The sequence below is a fragment of the Caretta caretta genome, chromosome 28, assembly GCF_965140235.1.
Source record: "Caretta caretta isolate rCarCar2 chromosome 28, rCarCar1.hap1, whole genome shotgun sequence".
NCBI classification, from domain to species: Eukaryota; Metazoa; Chordata; order Testudines; family Cheloniidae; genus Caretta; species Caretta caretta.
The window spans coordinates 11,193,384-11,219,513 of NC_134233.1; the positions used below are offsets into that span (position 1 = coordinate 11,193,384).

The 26,130-nt window shown below is 49.8% G+C and overlaps 1 protein-coding gene across 1 annotated transcript; it reads right to left on the reverse strand.

Moving 5' to 3' along the window:
* Positions 1 to 6,970: 6,970 nt before the first annotated feature.
* On the reverse strand, positions 6,971 to 25,452 carry LOC142070239 (uncharacterized). The gene is made up of 2 exons (XM_075123794.1): positions 24,531 to 25,452; positions 6,971 to 6,997 (listed from the first exon to the last, which is right to left on the reverse strand). The coding sequence occupies exons 1-2, from the start codon at positions 25,407 to 25,409 to the stop codon at positions 6,971 to 6,973; spliced, it is 906 nt and encodes a 301-aa protein (XP_074979895.1). The 5' UTR covers positions 25,410 to 25,452.
* Positions 25,453 to 26,130: the final 678 nt, after the last annotated feature.

A 26,130-nucleotide genomic window follows, 5' to 3' on the forward strand; every position in this document is an offset into this window, starting at 1 on the left:
GTGGCTGCCCACGAGGCATTGCAAACCCTTCCCAAAGCACCCTGCGGCCAGTTGCACAGTGGGATAGCGTCCCACAATGCACTGCTCTCTGTGGCGACCCAAGAGCTGCTAGCCTGGATGCGCTCCGGTTACACAAGCAGCCTAGTATGGACATGCAACAGCGGCTTAATTAAAACGCTTTAACTAAAGCAGCATAACTCTGTCGTGTAGACGTAGCCTGGCTCCCACTGGGGCCAAGGATGCTCAGGCACTGAAACTAAAGAGCCACAACTTCCTCTGTAGTTGGCAGGATTCAAACCTGCACAGGGAGACCCCCCACAAGGGATTTCGAGTCCACCACCTTAACCACTCAGGCACAACTACTTGCTTTATAGAGCGCTCTCACGACACTCTAGTTCTTTTCTCACTGAGTGATCGTTTCCAATTGTTTCCTCAGACCAGCGTCCACAACACACTCACTGCTGTGCTGTTGTGTAAGTGTGCCCAGGGCTGAACAAGAATTCCTGCTCGTTTCCCTTCTGGCTGGAGCATGAGGAGAGTGTGTTTGTGGCCAGTGATGTTGCTGTAGATTGTTGTAAAATTCCTGCCTCGATAATTCAGACAGTCCCTTTCCCGTCATCCCCAGTACATCAGTGACTGTAATAGCAGGGGGCAGGTTTTCTGTGGGGCACAGAGCTTTGCCAGGGGGTTGGTGTCTCCTTCCTTTCCTCACCCTGGAGGAAACTCAGCTTTTCATTCCATCTTTAATGTGTCATGGAATAACAACAGCAGCATGAAGAAAGAGGTGGGCAGGGTGGGCCTCAGGGGAGGGGCACAGAGGTGCAAGTGGTGGGCAGGGCAGGACGGAGAGGCACGGGTGGCAGGCTGGGTGGGTCTCATGGTGGGGCTGAGAGGTGGGAGCGGCGGCCATGGTGGGTCTCAGGGGAGGGGTCAGAGAGGTGTGGGTGGCGGGCAGACCTTGGGGTAGGGGGCGGAGAGGAATGAGCAGCCGGCAAGGAGGCCTCGGGGAGAGAGGAGCGAGTGAACGGTGGACCAGCAGGCCTCAGCCAAAGAGGCAGAGTGGGGTGGGAAGAAGTCCTCCTGTTAACCCAGTGCTAGCTACACCGGGATTAGGCTGATATAACTGCATTGCTCAGGGAAGGTAAAATTTTTAACACCCCAAAGTAATGTTGTTACTGACTTAATTTTGTAGGATAGACCTGTCCAAAGAATCACACACACAGCTTGGGAGTAAAACTTCACCTGCTTCTCTGCTTTACAGAATCGAAACACATCAAACGCTTGTCAGGGCCCAGTGCGGGTTGGCAGGGAGTCAGGTGTGGGCAGACACCATACGTTAGCCAGATGAAGGCACCATGGATTAGGTTTAAAGCACCTGTCTTCTAAACAGGAGATCCTGGGTTCAACTCCCAGTAGTGGCTTTTGAGGCACCTGGTACTGGCTGCTATCAGAAGACAAATAACAGAGTTAGATGGACCTTTGGTCTAGCCCAGTGTAGCTGTTCTTGTTGTTTAAATTACACTCAGAGGCACTGATAATAGAGTGACTGAAAGTTTGGGTGTGAAGGGCTGATAGGCCAGTGTTCCAGTCCCCTCGCAGATGACCCCCTCCCTCTGGGACAGGGGCAGGTCCGAGCTCTCACACCAAGTGGCTCATTGGGGCTGCCAGAATCTGTGGGTGGCTCACTCAGTTTACGCCGAGGGTTGAGTCCTGCTTTGTGCGCCGTGTCTGAGAATGAAAATCCTTACTGAATGAGGGAGGCAACCTAGTGACAGAGGATGTGGAAAAAGCTAATGTACACAATGCTTTTTTTGCCTCTGTCTTCACAAACAAGGTCAGCTCCCAGACTACTGCACTGGGCAGCACAGCATGGGGAGGAGGTGACCAGCCCTCTGTGGAGAAAGAGGTGGTTAGGGACTATTTAGAAAAGCTGGATGTGCACAAGTCCATGGGGCTGGACGAGTTGCATCCGAGAGTGCTAAAGGAACTGGCGGCTGTGATCGCAGAGCCATTGGCCATTATCTTTGAAAACTCGTGGCGAACGGGGGAAGGTGGGTGTTTTAATCGCTGTGCAGACATAACGTTAGGATACGTCTACAGTGCAATGAATCACCCACGGCTGGCCAGTGTCACATTAATCAGGATCATGTGGCTTGGGCTGTAAAGTTGCAGTGTACAAATACAAAGAAACAAGAGCAAAAACCGGTTGCCTTTATAGCTAGATAGCTATAGATACATGGCAAATAGCAACAAGAATCAGCGTAGAGCTGGATCTAAAAAAAGGAAAGATTAATCTTTGCTCTACAAATAATAACTACTGATAAATGGTAATATAAAAAAGGACCTCAAATTCCTTCGTAATTTGATGGTTCTTGGAACTTCCAGGCATATTGGCTAGAATTTTCGAGACACAGATTGTCAGAAAAACATAACACGCTGAGTGCTCCACCTGAAACAACAGCAAATACTGTTGCCTAGATAGATAGATACATTGCAAAGAGCAACAAGAATCAATGTAGAGCTGAATCTGCAAAACAGAAAGATTAATCTTGCAATACAAATAATAATGTATTAATTATTATTAATTATTTATTATTATTTTATTTTATTATGTCACAAAGGACCATGAATTCCTTCATACTTTTATCATCCTCAGGATGTTGCTGTGAATTCAGAGACATGATTGTTTTCTGGAGCAGCCGTTGCAGTTTCAAAAGGAAATTCAGGCAGAAAACGAAGCAGGGAGGGTTGTGATGGGGTGCATGAAAGGAGAAGAGGCTTGTTCCTCTTGAGTTTTCTTTCTGTTGCTCTCGTGATCCTGATGGAGGAAGTGGAAGCTTAATTTGAGTTTCTCCCCACTCCCCTCCTTCTGTCGGCGTTGTGTGTCTTCACCAGGAGTGCTTCCACCGAATGAAGAGGGGCAGTGTGGGGGGGCTGAGAAACGGGGTTCTTCACTCCGCGCAGCTGCCCACTGGGAGCCCAGCTGCCCCCTGGGCTCTTGACTCCCCACCTCCTCCCTGGAGTGGGAGCCATCCACCTGGGCTTCTTGCCTGCCTGCTCCCAGCCAGGAGTGGGGGCGGGGGCCAAGGGCCCAGGCTTCTCGGCTCCCTGCGCTGGGAGCCGGGAGCTTTCGTGCAGCAGCCCCGCGAGGAGCCAGGCAGGTGCAGCCCCGCTGGGATCAGGGAGCGGAGGGCAGCCATGAAGGGAGCCAGCCAGAAGCCATGACATTGGCAAGACAGCCAGCAGCCCCTGTGAGTAAGGCAGTGTCTACACAGACACTGTGTTGTCCTAACGACCCCAACCTAATCCCCGTGCCTCTTGAGGAGCTGGAGTTACTATGTGGGTGTAGCAGGGCACTTACATGGATGGGACAAGGCTGCAGTGTGCACCGTGAGGTAATTAGGACAACCTAAAATGCTGTCGGCAGGCCTAACTGTGTAGTGTAGCCCAGGTTTTAATCTCCTGCTGATGGGATATATGCTGGGTGCCTTATTTCCTTTGCTTAGGAGTGCTTGTTCTCATACCTATCTCCTTGCTTTCCATTCCAGTTCAGGGAAGGAGAGAATAACCAAGTCTTCAGGTATGAAAAGGCAAAACATTTCTACATGACCCTTCGCAGTCAGTGAAACCTGTGGTGGGAAACGTGCCCTTGATTTTACTGCATTTTTGGTTTCTTGTCTTGTTGGTTGCTCCCGAGGAGCTGGCAGGGAAATGTCCATGGAGAAGTGGAGTGGATGTGAGGTTTCTTGCTTACGAGATTTGCCTGCATTTTGGCCTCATTGTGAGAAGGGCAAATTGGATGAGACATTGCAGCTTTTCTGATGCCTGTCTGAGTTTGGAAAGTAAGTTCTTTGTTGTCCTGTTCTTCAAAGGAAACTGAGGGAGTGGATATACACTGGCAGCTGAGAAAGCCTTAGAAGGGGAAATCCAAATCTGGGCACAATTGGTTTCTGTCGTAGATTGTAGTGTAGTGGTTATCATGTTTGCTTGACACATGTTTACTTTCTCCAGGCAAAGAAAACCTGCAATTCACAAAGGTTATTCCCTTTTGTCTCTGCTCTGGCCCCAAAACAGAGAAAAAATTAGCTGCTTTCAGTTGGACTTCCTTTCCAGCAGCCCCAAAGGAAAAAAAAATATTTCCGTTTTAAAATCTGTTTTTCTGGTTCAAAAAATCTCAAATTGATCTCAAAAGGATTTCAGGATAATCCCACCACTCTGCCACCATGTCAAGTTCCTTCCCCACTCTGAGCTCTAGGGTACAGATGTGGGGACCTGCATGAAAACCTCCTAAGCTTACTTTTACCAACTTAGGTTAAAACTTCCCCAAGGTACAAAATTATTTTACCCTTGATTTTCCACAACCGCCACCAAACTTTATCTGGGTTTACTGGGAAACATATTTTGGACATGTCTTTCCCCCCCAAATCCTCCCAACCCTTGCACCCCACTTCCTGGCCACAGACCCAAACCCTTGGATCTTAGAACAATGAAAAAGCATTCAGTTTTTTTACAAGAAGACTTTTAATAGAAGTAAAGGAATCACCTCTGTAAAATCAGGATGGTAGATACCTTACAGGGTAATTAGATTCAAAACATAGAGAATCCCTCTAAGCAAAACCTTAAGTTACAAAAAAGACACACAGACAGGAATATTCATTCTATTCAGCACAGCTATTTTGTCAGCCATTTAGAGGAATCATAATCTAACGCCTACCTAGCTAGATTACTTACTAAGTTCTAAGACTCCATTCCTGTTCTGTCCCAGGCAAAAGCATCACACAGAGAGACACAGACCCTTTGTTTTTCTCCCTCCTCTCAGCTTTTGAAAGTATCTTGTCTCCTCATTGGTCATTTTGGTCAGGTGGCAGCGAGGTTACCTTTAGCTTCTTACCCCTTTCCAGGTGAGAGGATTTTTCCTCTGGCCAGGAGGGATTTTAAAGAGGTTTACCCTTCCCTTTATATTTATGACAACAGGAAAGCTCCAAACCAAGAAAGCTCACTTTCACTTCACTTTCCCATGGGCATTTCCCTGCCAGCTCCCTGGCACAGAAATACAAGACACAAGAAATGCAGGAAAATAAAGATGAGTGAAGGAAAGCTGCAGGTACTTCGATCCCTCCAGCGTCAGATGAAACCATTTGTGGGGAAGGGTCCGGCTTACCGAGAAGGACAAAGAGATAAAACATGGACTTTCCGATGCTCTGCAAAACATCATGATCCCAGCCAGACCCAATGTGACGCGAGGGTCAGCACTTTGGCTGCTTCCTGCCTGCACAGAGGTAACAAACTGGAGGCAGCCGAAACTGAGAAACCTGATTCTAGACACTGAGTCAGAATGCTATCTGCTCATGTGAAGTGGAAGCAAATCCCCTCCCTGGCTTTCTATGCCAAAATTATAATCAGCGGTGTGGTTTCCCTGGACAAGCCACTAGGTAGGCAGAAGAAGAAGCGGAGAGGGATGCGGTGGGGTAAATGAAAGCAGAGGAGGATTGTTCCTCTTTTGTGTTGCTCTTGGGAGTCTGATGGAGGAACCTAAATCATAATTTGAGCTTGTTTCAATGCTTTTGCTTGAGCTCAGGTTATGAGCACAGGGGTTCCTTCACTCTCTGTTCTTGTCCCCTCTGAAATGGGGAATGGACCATTTCCTAAATTGGAGAGAAAGTAGCCTTAGAAAGCATAGAGAAGCTGAACCAAAAAACCCTACATTACCCCCCATTATGGTCTACTGCAGGGGTAGTCAACTATTTTTTGTCAAGGTCCAAATTCCTTGGTCAAGATATAATCAAGGTCCAGACTCCAGAGAAAATAAGTTTAAAAAAATCATCATAATAAGTAAATAAAAAGATTTCAGGGTCCATTAAAAATTTCTGGCTGTCTAGAGTTGGCCCGTGGTACACCTGTTGAGTACCCTTGGTCTACTGGTTAGGAGTCTCGTTGATGCTGCCTTGGTTCCACCCTCAGTCAGGGAAAGAAACTTCTCGACACAATTCTCCATTCAGTCTTCACTGCAAATTAAAAAAACCTCAGAACTTTCACCCCAATAGCTTATTATCTGGCCATTTTGTGCCCTGTCCCTTATAAACACAAAAAGGGGCATTTTTAAAAACCAAAGACTTTGAGATGGGGGCGAACTGGCTGACTCCAGCTGCCTATCTCTATTCACTTGTGTGCTGAATTGAATGAATCTCTTTGGATACACAGCAATCGTGAAGCATAAATCTGCTTCAGTGGATATACTAGAAGCAATATTGTCTAAATAATACCTGGCTTTTTTCAAAACCAGGAATAGCCACAAGAGGTCCCAGAATCATCTGAAATTGGCTCTAGCTGACAAAGAGGTCCATTTTTCAGCTAGGAATTCAACTTCTTTGTTCCCTTTTCTCTGCTTTGAGTCTCTTCCCGCTTTTCTCAGGTAGTGTGGCGAGCAAACGCACAGGTGGGTGAGATAATATCTTTGACTGGGCCAGCTTCTGTTGTGGACAAAGACAAGCTTTTCTGGGACCTGCATGGCTACAACTAATAACAAATGCTCATAAGATATTAATTAGTTCTTCTTTCATACTCGAATGCATCACTTTTGGTGTGACATCAAGAAACCTTTATTAGCCCGTATAACCGTTTTTTCTCCACATTTTGAGATTATCTTTTGGCTGTAATGCCATCATGTATTAAAATTCCAAATGGCCAATTAGCAAGCACCAAAATAAAGAACAGCCAATTATTAATCTGCCTTACCCCTAGCCCTGCCCAGGATCTCTGCATTGGTTTAAGAAATATTTTCACATAGATATTTGCAAATTGGGAAGTTTTAAATTGTGTCAGCTTCCGTCTAGAAAGAGAGAGTGGTAAGCTAAATTGCTCCAACACAGATTTCCCCATCTATGTGAGAGAAAGAATTAGAAAGAAGTAAGGAAAGTGAATCCAAGGTAGATGATTCTGACCTTTCCTTTGAAATGCTCGGTGCAGTAAATCAGTGAATATTCCCATAAGTAAACTCCTGTAAGTGACAGAAAGGAGGGCATGGGAAAAGGCTGTCAAATGTTGTGTTAAACTTTAATTCGTGAGCAAAATTGTGTGGCAATTAAATTACAACCCTAAAATACCGTAAAAGGACAGAATAAGGAACAAAAAGTGTGGGAAATACGGGTGTATTTCAGCAAAGCGCTTGGAATGGAGGAAGACCAAAAGTGATCAGTCGGGGGAAAAGGCACTGTTTCTGCCTAGTTTTAAACCAGGGATATTTTGCGTGTCAAGCAAACATGATAAACACCATACTACACTACAATCTACGACAGAAACCAATTGTGCCCAGATTTGGATTTCCCCTTCTAAGGCTTTCTCAGCTGCCAGTGTATATCCACTCCCTCAGTTTCCTTTGAAGAACAGGACAACAAAGAACTTACTTTCCAAACTCAGACAGGCATCAGAAAAGCTGCAATGTCTCATCCAATTTGCCCTTCTCCCAATGAGGCCAAAACGCAGGTAAATCTCATAAGCAAGAAACCTCACATCCACTCCACTTCTCCATGGACATTTCCCTGCCAGCTCCTCGGGAGCAACCAACAAGACAAGAAACCAAAATGCAGTAAAATCAAGGGCACGTTTCCCACCACAGGTTTCACTGACTGCGAAGGGTCATGTAGAAATGTTTTGCCTTTTCATACCTGAAGACTTGGTTATTCTCTCCTTCCCTGAACTGGAATGGAAAGCAAGGAGATAGGTGTGAGAACAAGCACTCCTAAGGAAAGGAAACAAGGCACCCAGCATATATCCCATCAGCAGGAGATTAAAACCTGGGCTACACTACACAGTTAGGCCTGCCAACAGCATTTTAGGTTGTCCTAATTACCTCACGGTGCACACTACAGCCTTGTCCCATCCATCAGGTCCTCAAAGAATCAATCCTGAAGCACTTGCATGAGAGGAAAGTGATCAGGAACAGCCAGCATGGATTCACCAAGGGAAGGTCATGCCTGACTAATCTAATCGCCTTTTATGATGAGATTACTGGTTCTGTGGATGAAGGGAAAGCAGTGGATGTATTGTTTCTTGACTTTAGCAAAGCTTTTGACACGGTCTCCCACAGTATTCTTGTCAGCAAGTTAAGGAAGTATGGGCTGGATGAATGCACTACAAGGTGGGTAGAAAGCTGGCTAGATTGTCGGGCTCAACGGGTAGTGATCAATGGCTCCATATCTAGTTGGCAGCCGGTATCAAGTGGAGTACCCCAAGGGTCGGTCCTGGGGCCGGTTTTGTTCAATATCTTCATAAATGATCTGGAGGATGGTGTGGATTGCACTCTCAGCAAATTTGCGGATGATACTAAACTGGGAGGAGTGGTAGATATGCTGGAGGGGAGAGATAGGATACAGAAAGACCTAGACAAATTGGAGGATTGGGCCAAAAGAAATCTGATGAGGTTCAATAAGGATAAGTGCAGGGTCCTGCACTTAGGACGGAAGAACCCAATGCACAGCTACAGACTAGGGACCGAATGGCTAGGCAGCAGTTCTGCGGAAAAGGACCTAGGGGTGACAGTGGACGAGAAGCTGGATATGAGTCAGCAGTGTGCCCTTGTTGCCAAGAAGGCCAATGGCATTTTGGGATGTATAAGTAGGGGCATAGCGAGCAGATCAAGGGACGTGATCGTTCCCCTCTATTCGACATTGGTGAGGCCTCATCTGGAGTACTGTGTCCAGTTTTGGGCCCCACACTTCAAGAAGGATGTGGATAAATTGGAGAGAGTCCAGCGAAGGGCAACAAAAATGATTAGGGGACTGGAACACATGAGTTATGAGGAGAGGCTGAGGGAGCTGGGATTGTTTAGCCTGCAGAAGAGAAGAATGAGGGGGGATTTGATAGCTGCTTTCAACTACCTGAAAGGGGGTTCCAAAGAGGATGGCTCTAGACTGTTCTCAATGGTAGCAGATGACAGAACGAGGAGTAATGGTCTCAAGTTGCAGTGGGGGAGGTTTAGATTGGATATTAGGAAAAACTTTTTCACTAAGAGGGTGGTGAAACACTGGAATGCGTTACCTAGGGAGGTGGTAGAATCTCCTTCCTTAGAGGTTTTTAAGGTCAGGCTTGACAAAGCCCTGGCTGGGATGATTTAACTGGGAATTGGTCCTGCTTTGAGCAGGGGGTTCGACTAGATGACCTTCTGGGGTCCCTTCCAACCCTGATATTCTATGATTCTATGATTCTATGATTCACCCAAGGCCTTCCACAACTCAATGGCACATCTGCAAATTCAGAAACACACGTCAGAGCTTTCCTGCTTGGCCATCTCTTGCCCTCCCCAGGGAGAGGCTTGGAATACCAGAGGAGACAGCCACTGGTGCAGGGAGGCTAAGGCAGGGCAAGTCCCTTCAGAGAAAGTTGTATTTATTCCTTTCCCCTAATGGGTTCTTGTTTCTAAAGCTAACCCACTCTTTCCAAGACAGTGACCATGTACTGACCACAGAATGACCACCAAACTGTGACCCGCAGACTGTGCAAAATTCTGCTCTGTTACACTTGGGTCAGTCCCGAGAAACTTGCCTGACATCATTGGAGTTCCTCTGGCTGTTTGGGGCTATAACGGAGACCCAGCGTTTGGCCAAGTGTCTCTTAGCAGCTCAATTCTACTGCAGTGTGGTGGACAGGGTCAGAGAGTGAGTCAGCACATGCCCTGATCTGAGAAGATTCAAGAGCTTGGAAGAGGAGATTGTAAAGCCCAATGTGACAGAGATGGAAGGAAAGTAGGACTGAAATCCCCCTCCTCCATTCTTGCGGATCTAAGTCCTGCTGGTCCCCGCAGGCATCTGCAGAGGAAGACTGCAGATGGATCCAAAAGACTTCCAGTCATTTGACATCCAAGTTTGGTGAGGAAGGTCGGACGTGGTGGTCAAGCCCTAGGACATTGAGAACTAGGTTGGACAACTCAAGAGCAAATGGCCTGGAAGCAAGTGTTCCGGAAGCTTGACTGAACTTCTGTGCCAATGCTGCCGAGTTTCTGTAACTTCTGAGCACAGCCCCTGGAAAGCACTGTGGCTGTTCCAAGAAATTCAGACCTGATTCTGAAATTCAGAAAGGTTTACAAATCAAGCACTCAAATCTGAAAACCAACACTGTATTCCTCTGATAACTGAATTGGGTAAGAAGTTCCATTTCTTTCCTGCCGCTCTTCAATTTGCTCTGCAGTGTGACACAAATTTCACTCAGGTCAGTGCAGAACTGCATTGCAGAAGATGCCAAGGAAAGCTGGACTTTTGACCTCTGGCTAGGGTTCACTTGGGTTTCATGGCCCCGAGGAACACATGGGAGTTGTGTTACAAACCCCTCAGCTGGCTGACCCTTCCAAGTGATCAGCAATAACCAGCAGGACTGAAAGTTAACAATCTATTGAGGTGGAAAGAGGCACTCCCCCCTCTCAGAGCTATTAATGCTAGCTGTCTGCTCGCTGCACTGCATTTAGGCTCTGGTCATGTGGGGATGATTTTTTTGTTGATTTTATTTTCTTTTCTTTTGCATCAAAAAGGGCTGGAAATGTCTGTTTTAAGAGATTGACCTCTGCCCCACCGTTCCATAAGGATGAGTGCATTTTGTCACCAATTCCTCAGCCATGGAATAACTGGGGGGTCTTAGGACAGGTAAGAATCCTGCACTGGTCTCCAGGGGATAGACAGATGGGCCTCATGTCCCTTTTCCGTCTCTGCCTTCTCTCCTGCAGTAAGAAGCAGCCAGACCTCATGAGCCAGGGATGTTGAGTGAGCCCCCAAATCATTGATTGGCCCTGTACTGGATCTGAGAGGAAGTGGGGTGACCCATAGAAATCAGGAGAATGCTGGAATTCTCCAGAAAAGTGGCATGTCTCCATCCCGGGGAGTGTAGGAGGAGGGGTTGGCTCCTTAGTGGCTGGGCCTGGCCATCTCCTCTTAGGAAGCGTGGACAGCTCTCTGCACAGCAGGAAACTCCCTCCAACTGTGTGAGCCCCACGGACCCCTCCCGGCCTGTGGCCTGTCAGTAGGAGCAGGAGGAGAACTACTGGACTGAGGAGATAACAAAGCAGCTCCCTACCTGTGCGATGAGAGCGTGTGAGCCACACAGGTTAGAACCACGTCCTGGGGGTGGGAGCGAGCCAGCAAGGCCATAGCCCTGAGCACTGCTCTTCTGGCTCTGGGATCACAGCTGTTGTCGAGCCAGATTAAGATCCCTCCCACGATGTCTCCAACCTGGAAGAATGCCGGAAAGTTGAGGGATGGATTTATCAATGAGTGGCCTCCTCCCAGGGAAGCCCTCCTGGCAGCCCTGAAAGCCTCCTCTGACCTCGGTTGCCCATCTTGGCTGCTCCCGAAGAGGCTTTGACAAGTCCAGGAACCCCAGTCTTCCTGAGGTCTGGGTTAGCACCTTCAAGCTCAAAAACACGCACAAAACCTTAGAGTGGGCACAGTCCTAACTCCCCTGATGTCCCAGGGCCTTCCCTGCCGTAGCAAACGGCTCTCAGTCCCGCTCTCAAGGGCTTCCCTCCAGGAGCCTTTCCTCCATCTCTGCAACTTCCTTTTAGCTCTTTCTTGCACAATCCGTTCCTCCAGACCAGTGGTTCTCAACCTAGGTTCCATTGTGGGGCACATCCAATCCGACCTGTTTGTCCCTGAGGATGTCCCAAAGGGGCGCAGCTCTGTGCTGACCGGGCCACAGGTTGAGAAGCACTGCTCCAGACCCAGCTGGTTCTACCGATGTATCCCAGAGCCCATGGCAGAGACAGGAGGCAGGGCTAGTTGGGTGGGGCTAGCCAGCTCCCGGCCCCAGTCTCCTAAGTCCCCAGTCTCTAACCTCGGGTTCATGCTATGGCACTTAGAAGAGCAGTGCAGACAAGGTGACTTGGGCTGGAGCCCAGGCTCTGAAGCCACCGTCCTCCCCAGGCTTCAGAGATCAAGTTCCAGCCCCAGCCCAGAAGAGTCTGCATTGCTGTTGTGGCCCCTCAGTGCCAGCCCTGGGAGCCCAAGTCCATAGGGCCAGGCTTTCAGGCTCCTGCTGCAGAGTTTGCAACACAGGGAGACAGACCCTAAAGGGACAAGCCACCTCCTAGGACTCTTCCGTGAGGAATTGCTCATTGCTCTTTCCCCTCTCGAACAAGGAGCAGGAGCTCCAAGGCGGGTGGCTGGATTCTGTTGACCTGTTCTGCTAGCAGGAGTTAGAGCCCTGCACAAATCAATCTGCTGATTGAGGGGCCATTTGTTAACTTCCCGCTGGGAGCTGTTGGAAAGAAGGAACTCGGGCAGAGACAGGGATGACCTGCAGGAAACCCTAGGAACAGGCAGGTTGGGGAGGAAGTTCAGGCTGAGGATTCTGTTCATTGATTAGTCTCAGAGTTTCAGGAAAGCCAAAGCCCAGGAAGGGAATAAGTCTGCACTTCCGCGCCACGTGCAGGCGGTCTTTGGAGAAGGGCTTGAATGTCACCTATCCCCGTGGCCAAGCGATGAATGGCAAGGGGCTGAGCCAATCTTCCAATCCCATGCCAGTGTCCCAGGAATGGTTTCCGAGGAGAGGAACTTCTCCCATCCCCCTCTCTGCGCAGCATCCCCCTGCCCCATTGCGGGCGTCTCTTACTCTCTCCATCTTGTCTCCGTGGAGAGCTACGATGGCCCTCAGCTCTTCCTCTGCGGCTCTAAATCTCTGCAGGGTGGGTGTTGTCAGACCCTTCACGGCTGCCATCAGCAGGGCATGGAGCGGGGCTGAGGAAGGGTGCTCCCTGGGGGTCTGCAAAGAACAGGGACAAAGCCTGTTGGGATTGAGTATTTCCCTCGGGCAGCTGCCCTGGAACAGTCTGTCCCCGGGGGAGGCTGGCAGTGCCGAGGGAGCGTGGAGACTCCGGCTGAGCCCTTTTCTTCAAAAGCCTCCCCAGGTGCTAAGGTTTCCTCAGCCTTTGTGCCCTCTCTGGCCCCCTCTCCTGAGAAGAGACGGGAGCCTCTCGGGGAGTGCTGGGGCCCCAAGGGCCACCCCGTTTCCTCCCTCGCTAGCCCCTCCTTGCAGGAAACCCCGCTTTTGCTGAGAAAGCCTCAATGTCCTGCAAAGCCCATTCGAGTTGCTCCTTGAGTGTCGCCGAGGGGTCACTGGAGAACCTGCCCCATGTCCCATCCCACCCCGAGCGCCTGAGGAGATTGGCTCAGCAATTCTGACAGCCCACAGTGTCTGCGAGGAAGGGACTGAGAATAGGGCTCAAACGGAAACGCCCTCTTCCTTCCCCACCTCACAGCTTGTGGGGCTGCCAGAAAACAGGCAGGAATCGCCGTCAGGACAGAAAGTAACTGAGACTTAAGAAGCAAGTTTGCCTGGCTGAGGAGAAGCCCAAAGCGTGGGCCTCTGGGGCCAGAGCCCTGGGGGTGAGAACTCACTGGGCACAATGTTACTCCTGGGGGCCTGGTTCCAGGATCACCTCAACCCAGGGCTTGGGGTGCTGGAGGCCTTTGCCCTGGTGTCTCAGGGCAACCCCTGGGGATTATTGCAGCTTACCTGCATGGCGCTGGATTAGCACCGTCTGTCCTGGTTGCCAACAGCTGAGGGGTAGCTCAGTGGTTTGAGCATTCGCTAAACCCAGGGTTGTGAGTTCAATCCTTGAGGGGACCATTTCGAGATCTCGGGTAAAAATTGGGGTTTGGTCCTGCTTTGAGCAAGGGGGTGGACTGGATGACCTCTTGAGGTCCCTTCCAACCCTGATATCCTAGGATGCAGTAGAGCACGGCGGAGTGGCACACTCGCCTCCATACTCCAGACCCCCGGCGGGTCAGAAGCTCCCAGAATTGCAGCCTTTTGTATGCGCTGCAGGGTGCTCTGTCCCGAAGAGGAAGAGTTACAAAGGTGTCTAGAGGCTTTTGTAACTCGGACAGAGCCCAGATGTTGGCAGGCGAGAGGGAACCTGGGACCTCTGGAGTTTAGTGCAGGAGCCTCGACCACAGGAGCGAAAAGCCAAGAGGCTGTTAGCTAAGGCTCTCGAGCAGACTCCTTTTCTCTGTGTCTCCAAGTGGTCCTGGTGCCACGAGATGAGCCAGAACCCCACAGCCAGGACATATGTGGGTTCCCCCGACCAGGGCAGGGATGGGCCTGGTCTGGTTTTCAGCCATGCCTGTGCCATGGAAAGTGCATCAGAATCGGGCACCTGAGTCAGGCACTTCTGCCAGTCCCACAAAGCACCTCTGGACTTCTTTAGGTGCCTAAACCCCTTTGTCAAAGCGAGCCTCGTTCAAGCGACCCAGATAAAGGCTGGCTGGAGTTGATCACCCTTGACGAGTGTTTCTTTTCAGCCCCTGGGAGATATTCCTACACACAGCAAGGGATGCTTTCCATGAGCACGGCCAACCAGCATCATTACCATCGTCATATGGGAGCTGCTTGTTAATGAGGGGCTGGGAGTGCGCTCTTCTTCCTGCTCTTCTGGGCTTCCTTTTTCCCACTTCCCCTTCGTGTCAGACGGCTCCTTCTTCGTCCCTGCAGCAGAAAGAAACATTCTTAACATTTTGTTTACAGAGGATGGAAGTTGGGCCCAGAGCCCTGAAGCGAATTGCCCAGGGTCAGACTGAAGGTTGTTGGTTTTTATTATCTTTTTTGGTTTTGTTATCTTCCCTTTTAGTTCTATCCCTGGAAATTGCCCCTGACTAGTCTGCTGAAAGATAAAATCATCTAAATCTGCCTCCAAAGAACCTGACCGGCTGAAGCAGGAGGAGACCTGAGAGATGGCCACTTTCAAATCAAAAGGGAACGCTGAGACCTGCCTGTTGTCACACCCGCCCCCACCCGTCCCGAGGAGAAGGAGGCGCCGACCTGTCATGTGCGATCTAATGAGCAGGGAAAGAATCTGGGAATTACCTTCTGTAAAAACTCATCCTGTTGTTCCTCAAACACCTGTGGAAATAGCTGATTCAAGAAGTTGTTGACAGAGAGATGGTCCACGTCTCTCCGCAGCTCCTTGGGTCACCAACCGTTGTCAACCAAGCCAATTGGCAGACTGACGGCAGGGCAAGAATGCTGACGCCGAACACTCTTTGCTGTTGGCATCCGTGACATCACAATCAGCTTGTGCATAAACACACACAGACCCCACCCAGAGAGACACACCCCCACTGAGCAACTCCCCACCCTCCTTCCCAGCACTTCCTACCCACCACAGAACAGCTGTTTCGTGGAATTGAGGATGCTCCGGGAGGGTCGGTTCGGGGCGGGGACATGGCATACTTGGGGCAGTGCATGGGATTCTTCTCTCCTAAGTGCAGGGCTCAGCACTTGTCCATGCTGAACCTCATCAGATTTCTTTTGGCCCAATCCTCTAATTGGTCTGGGTCACTCTGAACCCTATCCCGACCCTCCAGCGTATCTCCCTCTCCGCCCAGCTTAGTGTCATCTGCGAACTTGCTGAGGGTGCAATCCATCCCATCCTCCAGATCACGCACAAAGATGGTGAAGAAAACCGGCCCCCAGAGTGACCCGTGGGGAAGCGGGGGAGGGGGTGGAGGAGAGGAGGCAGACGGTGAGTGACAGGGACCCCACAGAGGGGGGTGCAGTGGAGGAGAGGGGGAAATCATCCAGGCAGCGGTGGGCAGTGTGGGCTGGGAGAAGGGGCGAGGCAGATACAGGAAGAGATGGAGCACAGGGGGGAAATGGGGCCCAGGCACCCGGGGCCTGGTCATCGTTGGCACCAGGAGAGGAGAGGAGAGGAGACAGAGACAGAGACAGAGTGTGTGTGATGGCCAACATACTAGAGGAGAGACAGAGAAAAACATGGTAGGATAGCAAGCAACTCACCTCCTGGAGTCATCTGTCATGAAGCGGGACTTCATGTTTCCTCTGAATTGTGTGGGGGTGCCTCAGTTTCCCCTATGCAGTTCTTAAGGATCTAGGGGGTGGGGTAAGGGTGTATGATCATTGCAGAGCTCTGGAGGGCAGGTGTGTGCAGGGGTCTGGACACAGAGAATGGCCGACACCCTCTTTCCTGGCACCTGATGCCCTGGGCCCTTCCCCCCTGCAAGGTGAGAGCTAAAGGGTTGGAGAACAAAGGAATCGGGTGCCCTCCTGGCCGGGGACAGGGACAAAGCCCAGAGGAGGAGGGGCTGGGGGGAGTTTCAGTTGGGGGCTGGCTGGAGACATGGAGTGAAGGGCAGACGGGGTTGTCTGGCTCACTGCCCCCCAAAATGGACCCGGCTGAGGGGTCCGGTTCTCTGCACCTACAGGCTCTGTGTTCGACCATGTCCCTGTCGTCTAATAAACCTCTGTTTTCCTGGCTGGCTGAGAGTCCCGTCTGACTGCGGAGTTGGGGGGCAGGACCCTCTGGCTTCCCCAGGACCCCGCCTGGGCGGACTGGCTGTGGGAAGCGCAGGGAGGGGCAGAGGAGGCTGAAGGCTGAAGGAGGCTGAAGACGTGTTGTGCGTGTCGTGTTGCATGTGTCGTGTGACGTGTTGTGTGTGTGACTTGTGTGTCGTTTTGTGTGTGTGAGACGTGTTTATGTGTGCGTGTTGTGGTCCATGTTGAGTGTGTGTGTGCCATGTTGTATGCCGTGTTGTGTGCATGTGACGGTGTGTGCCGTGTTGTGTGCCGTTTTGTGTGCATGTTGTGTGTGTCGGTGTCATGTGTTGTGTGAGATATTTGTGTCTCGTGTTGTGTGTCGTGTTGTCTGTGTGTGTGTCGTGTTGTGTGTGTGTGAGTGATATTTTGTGTGCGATGTTTTGTGCATCGTGTTGTGTGTGTGTGTCACGTGTGCCGTTTTGTGTGTCATGTGAGGGGTTGTGTGTCGTATTGTGTGTGGGTGTCGGTGTCGTGTGATTTCTGTGTCACATTGTCTGCCGTTTTGTGCGTCTCGTGTGTGTGTGTGTATGTGTCGGTGTCGTGTATTGTGTGTGATTTTTGTGTGTCGTGTTGTGTGCTGTTTTGTGTGTCATTTTATTTGTGTGTCATGTTGTTTGTGTGTCGGTGTCCTGTGTTGTGTGTGTGTGAGAGACGTGTTTCTGTATGTGTGACGTGTTCTCTCTGTGTGTGTCGGTGTCGTGTTTTGTGTGTGTGATGTTTTGTGTGTGATGTGTATGTTGTCTTGGGTGTCCACACAGGGTAATGCACAAAGCATTCCCCTCATGGAGGAAGAGTGACACAACGTGGCCACTCAGGAGTAACACACAAACAATCCCTCCCTCCCCGGAGCAACAGTGATGTGTGTGGCCAATTCAGGTCATGCCCAAACCATTTCCATCATGAAGAAAGAGTGACACCAGGTGGCCAATCCAGATAATGCACAAACCATTTCCCTCACAGAGCAACAGTGACACCGGGTGGCTAATCCAGGTATTGCACAAAGCATTTCCCTCATGGAGCAACAGTGACACTCGGTGGCCACTCACGGTAGTGCACAAATAATTTCCTTAACGGAGCAACAGTGACACCGGGTGGCCAGTCAGTGTAATGCACAAATCATTTCCCTCCTGGACCAACAGTGACACCGGGCGGCCACTTGGAGTCATGCAGAAAGCATTTCCTCACGGAGCAATGGTGACACTGCGTGGCCAATTCAGGTAGTGCTCAAATCATTTCCCTCCTGGCCCAACAGTGACACTGGGTGGCCAATTCAGGTCATGCTCATTTCCCTCATGGAGCAAGAGTGACACCGGGCGGCCCCTTGGAGTAACACACAAATCATTTCCTCACGGAGCACCCGTTGCACAAACTGAGTTTAATAATAATAATAATAATAATAAAGAAAAAATAGTTTCACTAGAAAAGGTAGATTTTCAGTGATTATAAGGGATAGCAAACAGAAGAAGGCAGATGACTAAGCAAATACAAATACACACACATACTAAGCCTAAGATCTTAAAGAGACTGGATTCAAGAAGTCATTTCCCATCCTAAATGTCTTTTGGCAACTTGAAGAGTTTCTGTACCTTAGACTTCCCGTTGTTTCTCTTTACAGACTAGACTCCTGTCTTAGTCTGGACTTCCCCCTTCTCATTCCCTTTGTCTCTTCAGGTACTTTCAGCAGCCTTTCTACTGCCCTGCATGATTTCCGTCCGCTCCGACTTCTCCATGGCTCCCGAGACCTCACCTGTGGGAATGCACACCTACCCGGGTCCTACAAAGGGAGACGGCACCAGGAGAGCAGAGGAGAGAGCGAGTTGGCGAACACACGAGAAGACGGCGAGTGCGGACGAGGAACTGGAAGCGCCGACCTGGCAGCCGGGTCTGCAGCGGGCAGAGAGCGGAGGCCTGGTTCCGCCTCCTTGGAAAGAGGCCCAAGCGGCTCAGGCCCCTCCGGCCGCGTTCCCCTCCGGCGAGAGCTCCGGCACCATTCCTCGCCAGAGCCGCTGCGAGAGCCGAGCCGGAGCCCTCGCTCCCCAGCGCTCGCCGGGGGCTGGGAATCTCGCCCTCGCCCCTGCCGCCCTCTTCCCTCCCGCCCACACCGGCCCCACGCGCCGCCCAGAGACCGAGTTCCCCCGACCGTCCCCGCTCCGCTCTCGCCCCCGCGGGGGGTCGTCTCCGGGGTGGGATTTCGGTGTCGTGTCCTCTGCCGTCTTATGTGTCGTGTGACGTGTGGGTGTTGTGTGTGATTTCGGTGTCGTGTCCTCTGCCGTCTTGTGTGTCGTGTGACGTGTCGTATGTCGTGTCGTGGGTGTGTGAGACGTCGTGTGTGTCAGTGCCATGTGTGAGAGCCGCCGTGTGCTGTGCGTGTGTGCGTGAGTGTGTGTCGGCGTGTGTGAGAGACGTGATTGTGTGTGTGAGATGTTGTTTGTCATGTGGTGTCGTGTGTGTGTGAGACGTGGTTGTGTGTTTTCTTGAGTGTTTTGTTGAGTGTGTGATGTGTTGTGTGTCCGTGTTGCTGTGATTTTTGTGTGTGTGACAGGTTGTGTGTCATGTTGTGCATGTGCGCGTGCGACGTGCAGTGTAGCCGTGACATGCTGTATACGCGTGACGCGCAACGTGCCTGCGATGCGCACTGTGTTGTGTGTGCAACATGTGACGTGCTGTCTACAACGTGCAACAGGCTGTGTGTGATGTGTTGTGCGTGTGACATGTAAAGTGTGATGTGCAACATGCTGTGTGTTCCACGTGCAACGTGTCAGTGTCATATGTGTGTCTCAATGTCGTGTGCCATTTTGTGTCATGTGCCATTTTGTGTCGTGTGCCATTTTGTGTCACGTGTCATGTTGTGTGCATCGTGTCTGTGACATGTCGTGTGTGTGCGTGTGACGTGTTGTGCATGTGCATGTGCATAGTCAGACAAGTGCGTGACGTGATATGTGCGACATGCGACAAACTGTGTGTGCGAAGTTGTGTGTATGCAACGTATGTGCAACATGCTGTGTGTCTTTGAGTGTGTGTGAGACGTGTTGTGAGATGTGTTGTGGGTCATGTTGAGTGTGAGACGTGTTATGGGTCGTGTTGAGTGTGTGAGTGTGTGAGTGTGACGTGTTGTGGGTTGTGTTGTGTTGAGTGTGTTTTTGTGACATGTTGTGGGTCGTGTTGTGTTGAGTGTGACATGTTGTGGGTCGTGTTGAGTGTGTGTGTGTGACATGTTGTGGGTCGTGTTGTGTTGAGTGTGACATGTTGTGGGTCGTGTTGTGTTGAGTGTGTGTGTGTGACATGTTGTGGGTCGTGTGTGTGATGTTTTGTGTGTGATGCTTTCTGTGTCGTGTTGTGTGTGTGTTTGCATCCTGTGTATTTTTGTGTGTCGTGTTGTGTGCCGTTTTGTGTCATCGTGTGTGTGTGACGTGTGTGCGTCCACGCCTTCGACGTATTGTGCGTGTCCGTGTGGGAAGTGCGAAGTGGGATGGGTCAACTTGCCACCCCCTTCCCCAACACTTTAGCCCCCTGTCGTAAACATGACCCTACCCCCACCCCAGGGTGCTACTGACACTGAAACGACCTAAAAGACCCCCGACTGATCACTATTGGCTGCACCCCATTGCCACCCGCACTTCTATGCTGCTGCTGGCCAAACCCTCCCCCCAAAATCTAAACCCCACCCCCTACCCGGAACCCAACTGGAACCCTGACCCCATAACCTGCCCCCCAACTCGAAACCCCTGAACCAAAACTGTAGCCCAACCCTCACCCCAACCCGAACCTCCAGCTCTGAACCCAGCCCCCCGAAGCCTGACACCGCTTTAAGCCAGAGCCCACTTCCCCATTCCCACCCTGGGCAACAACAGTGCAAACCACACCCTCCTGCCCCCCGCCCAGGGATCCTGCTTCTTACCACCCCTTCTTTGGAAATGAGCCTTTTCTTCACTTGCATCCCACACACCTTCATTCTCCTTTGAGGGCTTATTTAGTGACAGGGGTCTACACAAGGCAACTCTTTGCTATCACAGCGTAACAGGACACAGAGACGTGAAAACAGTGCAAACAACATTCCACGAGTTTTCAGGAGGTTTAAACACCCAATACATTTGAACATTTAACATTCGCTTTGATCTCTACTAACACACACATCCATGGTTGGGAGGCTCTGTTTGCTGCGGTGGATCCACTGGGGGTTGATGTCATGGGGGTTGAGTGAAAACCCACTAAATTGACAGCAGAGCGCTCTCCAGTCGCCGTTGGGACTGCGCCAGGAACGGCAGGAAAAAGGTAAATTGACCGAAGAGCGTCTCCCATCGACCCAGCCCAGTGTAGACAGAGCAGTAAGTCGACCGAAGCGACGTCAAATCCAGCTCTGTTATTCACGCAGCGGGAGCAGCCTAACTTAGGACGACTTCCTGCGGTAGGATAGAGTCATAAATAGAAAGGGAAGGCTAACCACCTTTAAATCCCTCCTGGCCAGAGGAACTGGGATTGTTTACTCTACAGAAGAGAAGAATGAGGGGGGGATGTCATAGCTGCTTTGAACTAGATGAAGGTGGATCCAAAGAGGACGGATCTAGACTATTCTCAGTGACAGCAGATGACAGGACAAGGAGGAATGGTCAAGTTGCAGTGGGGGAGATTTAGGTTGGATATTAGGAAAAACTTTTTCACTAGGAGGGTGGTGAAATACTGGAATGGGTTACCTTGGGAGGTGGTGGAATCTGCTTCCTTAGAAGTTTTTAAGATCAGGCTTGAGAAAGCCCTGGCTGGGATGATTTAGTTGGGGATTGGTCCTCCTCTGGGCAGGGGGTTGGACTAGATACCTCCTGAGGTCCCTTCCAACCCCGATATCCTAGGATTCTATGATCATTTGGCCAACAACATGCAGCAAAGCACCCAACTCAGTTGCATGAATGCTCTATAAACCACTCCTCAATTATACAGAGACACCAGCATATCTCCCCAGCTCTCAGCCTTGCACCTCAGAAATGTACCATCTTACACGGCTCACGGCCTTCTCTTGAAAAGTGTAAGCTCATTAATTAGTTCGCCACTTCATCAAAAATAAAGGGGACATGCACCAGCCTTTGTCATGTGAGCAACTTTCCCAAGCACTTTGGACAAACTCAGGAGTAAGTATAAAATAGTAAAATAACTTTATTAACTCCAGAAAGTTAGATTTTAACTTAGTATAAGTATTGGTCACAGAGGTCAAAAGTGTTTACATAACAAATGAAAACAGACTCCCAGTCTAAACTCTAATTTGAATATACTAAGCAAGAATTGGATCAAACAGCTTTTCTCACTCACTGGTTGTTCCAGGCAATGTTGAGATCTTAATACACAGACTGAATTCCCTCTCAGCCTGGGACAAATCTCCGCAGTTCAAATTCTGAGTCTTCCAGACAATCTTCCAGGTGTTGAGATTGAGGAAGAGACAGGCCACGTGGGGGTGTCTTTGACTCTCATACATATTTTTTCTCCAGCTGCTAGGTAGATTCTTGCCGTGATGCTGGGGTTAGTTAGCCCCCAATATGGAGCAGCAGTTTGCCTCCTGCACCTTGTGGTAGGCATGTCACAGCTCCTTCACTTTCACCCCGCACGGCACCGTGTCCCTGTCATGGCCCCTTTCTATCATGCATCACGAAATCTGCGTGCGCACCTTGGGAGTTACACCGCAGAAAGCTGCTTTCCTGTGCAGAAACTTGCCCGTGTAGACAAGGCCGCAGAGGGCTTCCATAAGAACGCACGACAGGTCATAGACTGGGTCAGACCAATGGTCCGTCAAGCCCAGTGTGCTACCTGAGAGCGACCAGTGCCGGATGCATTGGAGGGAAAGAACAGAACAGGCTTGTTGACCTGCAAGGTGAGGGTCTTTCACCTTTATATTTAACTTCATTGTTGTCAATTCCTACTTATCCTATATCTAACTACCCCTCCTCTGAGGTCTATGGGCAAATCAGGTGTGAACCACTCCTTTGACACAGACGTGTCCCAATCCAGCTGAACTGAGGCAGAATTTGGGCCAATGTCAGTTTGGAAAAGGCCTGCTTCACCCAGCAGGTTTCTCAAAGTATCCGCTGCTGTGAACCGCATGTCGTCTGGATGTGCGAACTCCAAAGATAGCAAACATGAAAAAAAAAAACGCAAAGCCAGTTCTGAGGTTTCCAGAGCCAGGCTTGAGGGTTAAAGAGCTGTGCTCAAAAGGACAAGGGTCTCAGCAGCTATAAAAAGAACTAGTTGCAAAAACAAAACAAAAATTACATGGAAAAAAAACAACCAAACAACAACCACCCAGAAAAGCTCCCATCACTCGCCCATCACCATTGTAGATCTTGACATCTCCTGCCTAATGTGACATCTTTGCTTTGTGAACAAGAGCCCTGGGGAACTCTCTGGCTCACCTGTGTGGGTGGAAGGGGTCTCACACTACGTGGGAAGGCTGCATCATGAGAAAAACCACCTGTGCTCTACTATCACACTTTCTAATCTTTCAGAGTAGCAGGAGGCGGAAAAGTGAGACACATGCATTAGACTCAAGAGCAAAACTAAGAGACCAAACCACAGACTCTGGACTCAGCATTCATGTATCCTGCAGTCTGAACTTGGAATCTGTTACATTCCCTCATTGGCTACCATCATTTAACCAACACGGAAGTGCTTCTTGTCCAGCAAGACAGCCAGTTTGGGACCCATAGGCATGGCATGGCTCTGAAGGAATCAGCTGTTTCTCTCTGTGCTTCAGGAAACTTGGGATCCAAATGGTAAAAGACAGTTGTTCCCAGTTTCATCATGGCATCCTTTAGAAGTGTGAGCAATTCTAAAAACAGTTTACCTTGGCCACAGGTCACCATAGCGTCCATCTCTGGGGTGAAAATCAACCACTCGTACCTCTCATTTCTACCTGAGTTCTTGTCAAATCTTTGACCTTAGTTGTAGCAATTTTACACGGCTCTGGCGTAGAATTCTTCACCAACCACACAACATACCAGTAGCGATACTGAGGTAGAACTCCCCCAAATATGCCCTTTTGTTTCTTTAATCTGGTGGCACAGATTTAAATAAGGGACTAAATTCAGGTGCGGCTTAGAATCCCTCTAAGACACCAAATGTCAGGTATCTACTCAAAATGGGTGTCTTTCTGCAGCTCTATCACATTCCTCATGGATGTCATTTCCTACACATTTACAGCATCTCCCAGGAGTGAGCTGAACAGAAATGTCACTTCCATTTTTCCCATCTCTACCTAGGAAGGGATTGCATTTCCCAAATAAGAGGCAACATGCACCTGATTAGGAAGGGAAGATCTTCAGGAGCAACCTCCTGCAGGGCATGGGCCACAACTGCTTTGGGAGGCAAATGAATGGGTCTTTTGCTTAGTTCCAAATCCTTTACTAGAGAATCCTCTTCCCAGCCCCTTCGGGAAATATTGACCTTACCAATTGAAGAACAGGGGGATAGAGATGGTGATGGAGAATCCCTCTGATTTACCCTATGTTCTTCTGTTGTTACAGAGGGGAAAAGACATTTTTCCCTATCCCTTCCCTATTCCTGCTCTTTGTTATACTTCAATATATTTTAAGGGAGGAAAACGGGAGTAAAAATATCTGCCTTCAGGAAAACCTGAAGCAACAGCGCTCTGATGAACTGTGACAACTGGGAATGAAACAATATGATCCTGGTGGGGGAACTTGATGACTAACAATGGTTTTTAAATGGGGGAACAGTATAACTGTGATGCTCAGGCTTTGTTTAGACTAGGACATGTGATGGAGTTTAGGTCAGGTCAAGGGGGGGAAAGCTAATGCCAACCACTGCACCTCGGCTGCATCTGCACGACAACTGTAATTGTCTTTTAACACCAAGATCACTAACTTGAGCAGCCAACGCCATGTACAGTCCTAGTGGATGTAAGGCACGGGTAGTTTTTGCCTCAGTGTAGCTTGTTGGGAACAAACCTCTCTCCCCCACCTGGAGCTGATGAACATTCCTGGCTGGAGGGACACACGCTCCTTTGACCCAAAAGGAAAGGAGTTGATAGAAAACATCACAGGACTGACCCCAAAGAAGGGTGAGCTGCAAAAGGCAGGAGCAGGCAACTCATCTGGGGGAGCTGAGTAACCACGGTGAAGATGAGGCACAGATCACTAAGTGGGAATTAGCAAATGTGATTTAAAAGAAAAAAATACCTTTGGCCAGCCCTAGTCAAGGCATTTGTTACAGATCACTCCCATGTGGATTTTCTGATGTCGAATAAGGTTTGAGCGCTGATTGAAGCTTCTCCCACACTCAGAGCATCCATAAGGCTTCTCACCTGTGTGGATTCTTCTATGTGTGGTCAGTACAGAGCTCCGATTAAAGCTTTTCCCGCACTCAGAGCACATGTAGGGGGTCTCTCCTGTGTGCGTTCTCTGATGTGTGATTCGGGTTGAGCGCTGATTGAAGCTTTTCCCGCACTCAGAGCATGTGTAGGGCCTCTCCCCTGTGTGGATTCGCTGATGTGAGAGGAGGGATGAACTGTCAATGAAGTGCTTCCCACACTCAGGGCATCCATAAGGTTTCTCACCCGTGTGGATTTTCCGATGTGTAATTAGGTGTGAGCTCTGCTTGAAGTGTTTCCCACACTCAGGGCATCCATAAGGTTTCTCACCCGTGTGGATTTTCCGATGTGTAATAAGGTGTGAGCTCTGCTTGAAGTGTTTCCCACACTCAGGGCAGCCATAAGGTTTCTCATCTATGTGGATTCTCTTATGTGCAATGAGATGCGAGCTCCGCTTGAAGCATTTCCCACACACACAGCATGCGTAAGGTTTCTCACCCGTGTGGATTCTCTGATGTCTGAGAAGGTCCGAGCTCCCTTTGAAGCTTTTCCCACACTCGAGGCATGTGTAGCGTGTTCCTTCCAAGTTCATTCTCTCACGTGTAATAAGGTCTGACTGGCTACCGAAGTTTTCCTCTGGCCTCTGCTGACTCTCACAGGCTTTTGTTTTTTCTGGGCGTGCACAGCTCCCAGAATCATTCCCTTTGGACCTTCCTGACAACATCCCATGGGCTTCTACTCGCTCAGCATCTTCCTGCTGGGGTTCCTCCTCATTTTCACTCACCATCCCAAAACCTGACGGGAGACCGAGAGAATCCAGACGTAAGTCTCTGCCTGCGCCAGAGAGAAAGGAAATCTCAGAGAGAAGAACGGAAAAAGGGATGAAGGAACAAAAACGTGTACAGGACAGATCAAACCTATCAGGAGCTGATTTTCCCTTAAACCTTCCCCAGAGGAGAGAAAGGAAGGGATCAGTTCTGGGTCCGTATCTCAGAAGAAATCTCAGGGGACAGCGAGATTGGGGAGGGACCTGCTGCCAGTTGTCAGTCAGGATAGGTGGGAAGCCATGAGTGACCTCTGCCTAACGATTCCACATCTGCAGGGAACAATCCTGAACTTGGAGAGCTCACAAGATCTTTGTAGGGCATCCCAAATGTTTCCTGTATTCACCGACAGTTTTGGGGTTGGTTTAACCAATGCCTCACCTATGCAGGCAGCTCTCGGGAGCACTTTTTTCTTAGAGCCATGAAGGTCTGGGACGCACGACTCCTCCCCTCGTTCCAGCTGCGAGATCACATCAGTTCTGGAAACTGGAAACCCTGCTCAAGGCAAAGAAAACAAGGGAGGTCAGTGGAATTTGTGGGATACTTGTCACAAAGAATATTCCATGCTTTTAAGCCCAGTTCACTTTTAAGTAGTAACGTCCCAAGGCCGGCTTCCTTGGCTCAAAGTGCCAGGAGATGATTATTACAAATCATATTCATTACCTTAGTGCCTAAGGGCCAACT

Coding starts and splice junctions, on each gene's coding strand:
- LOC142070239 (XM_075123794.1), bottom strand. CDS start 25,409: ATGGTGAGTGAAAATGAGGAGGAACCCCAGCAGGAAGATGCTGAGCGA. Junction 6,998..24,530: donor ATCAGAAAATCCACATGGGA/GTGATCTGTAAC, acceptor TGTCACTTACAG/GAGTTTACTTATGGGAATAT.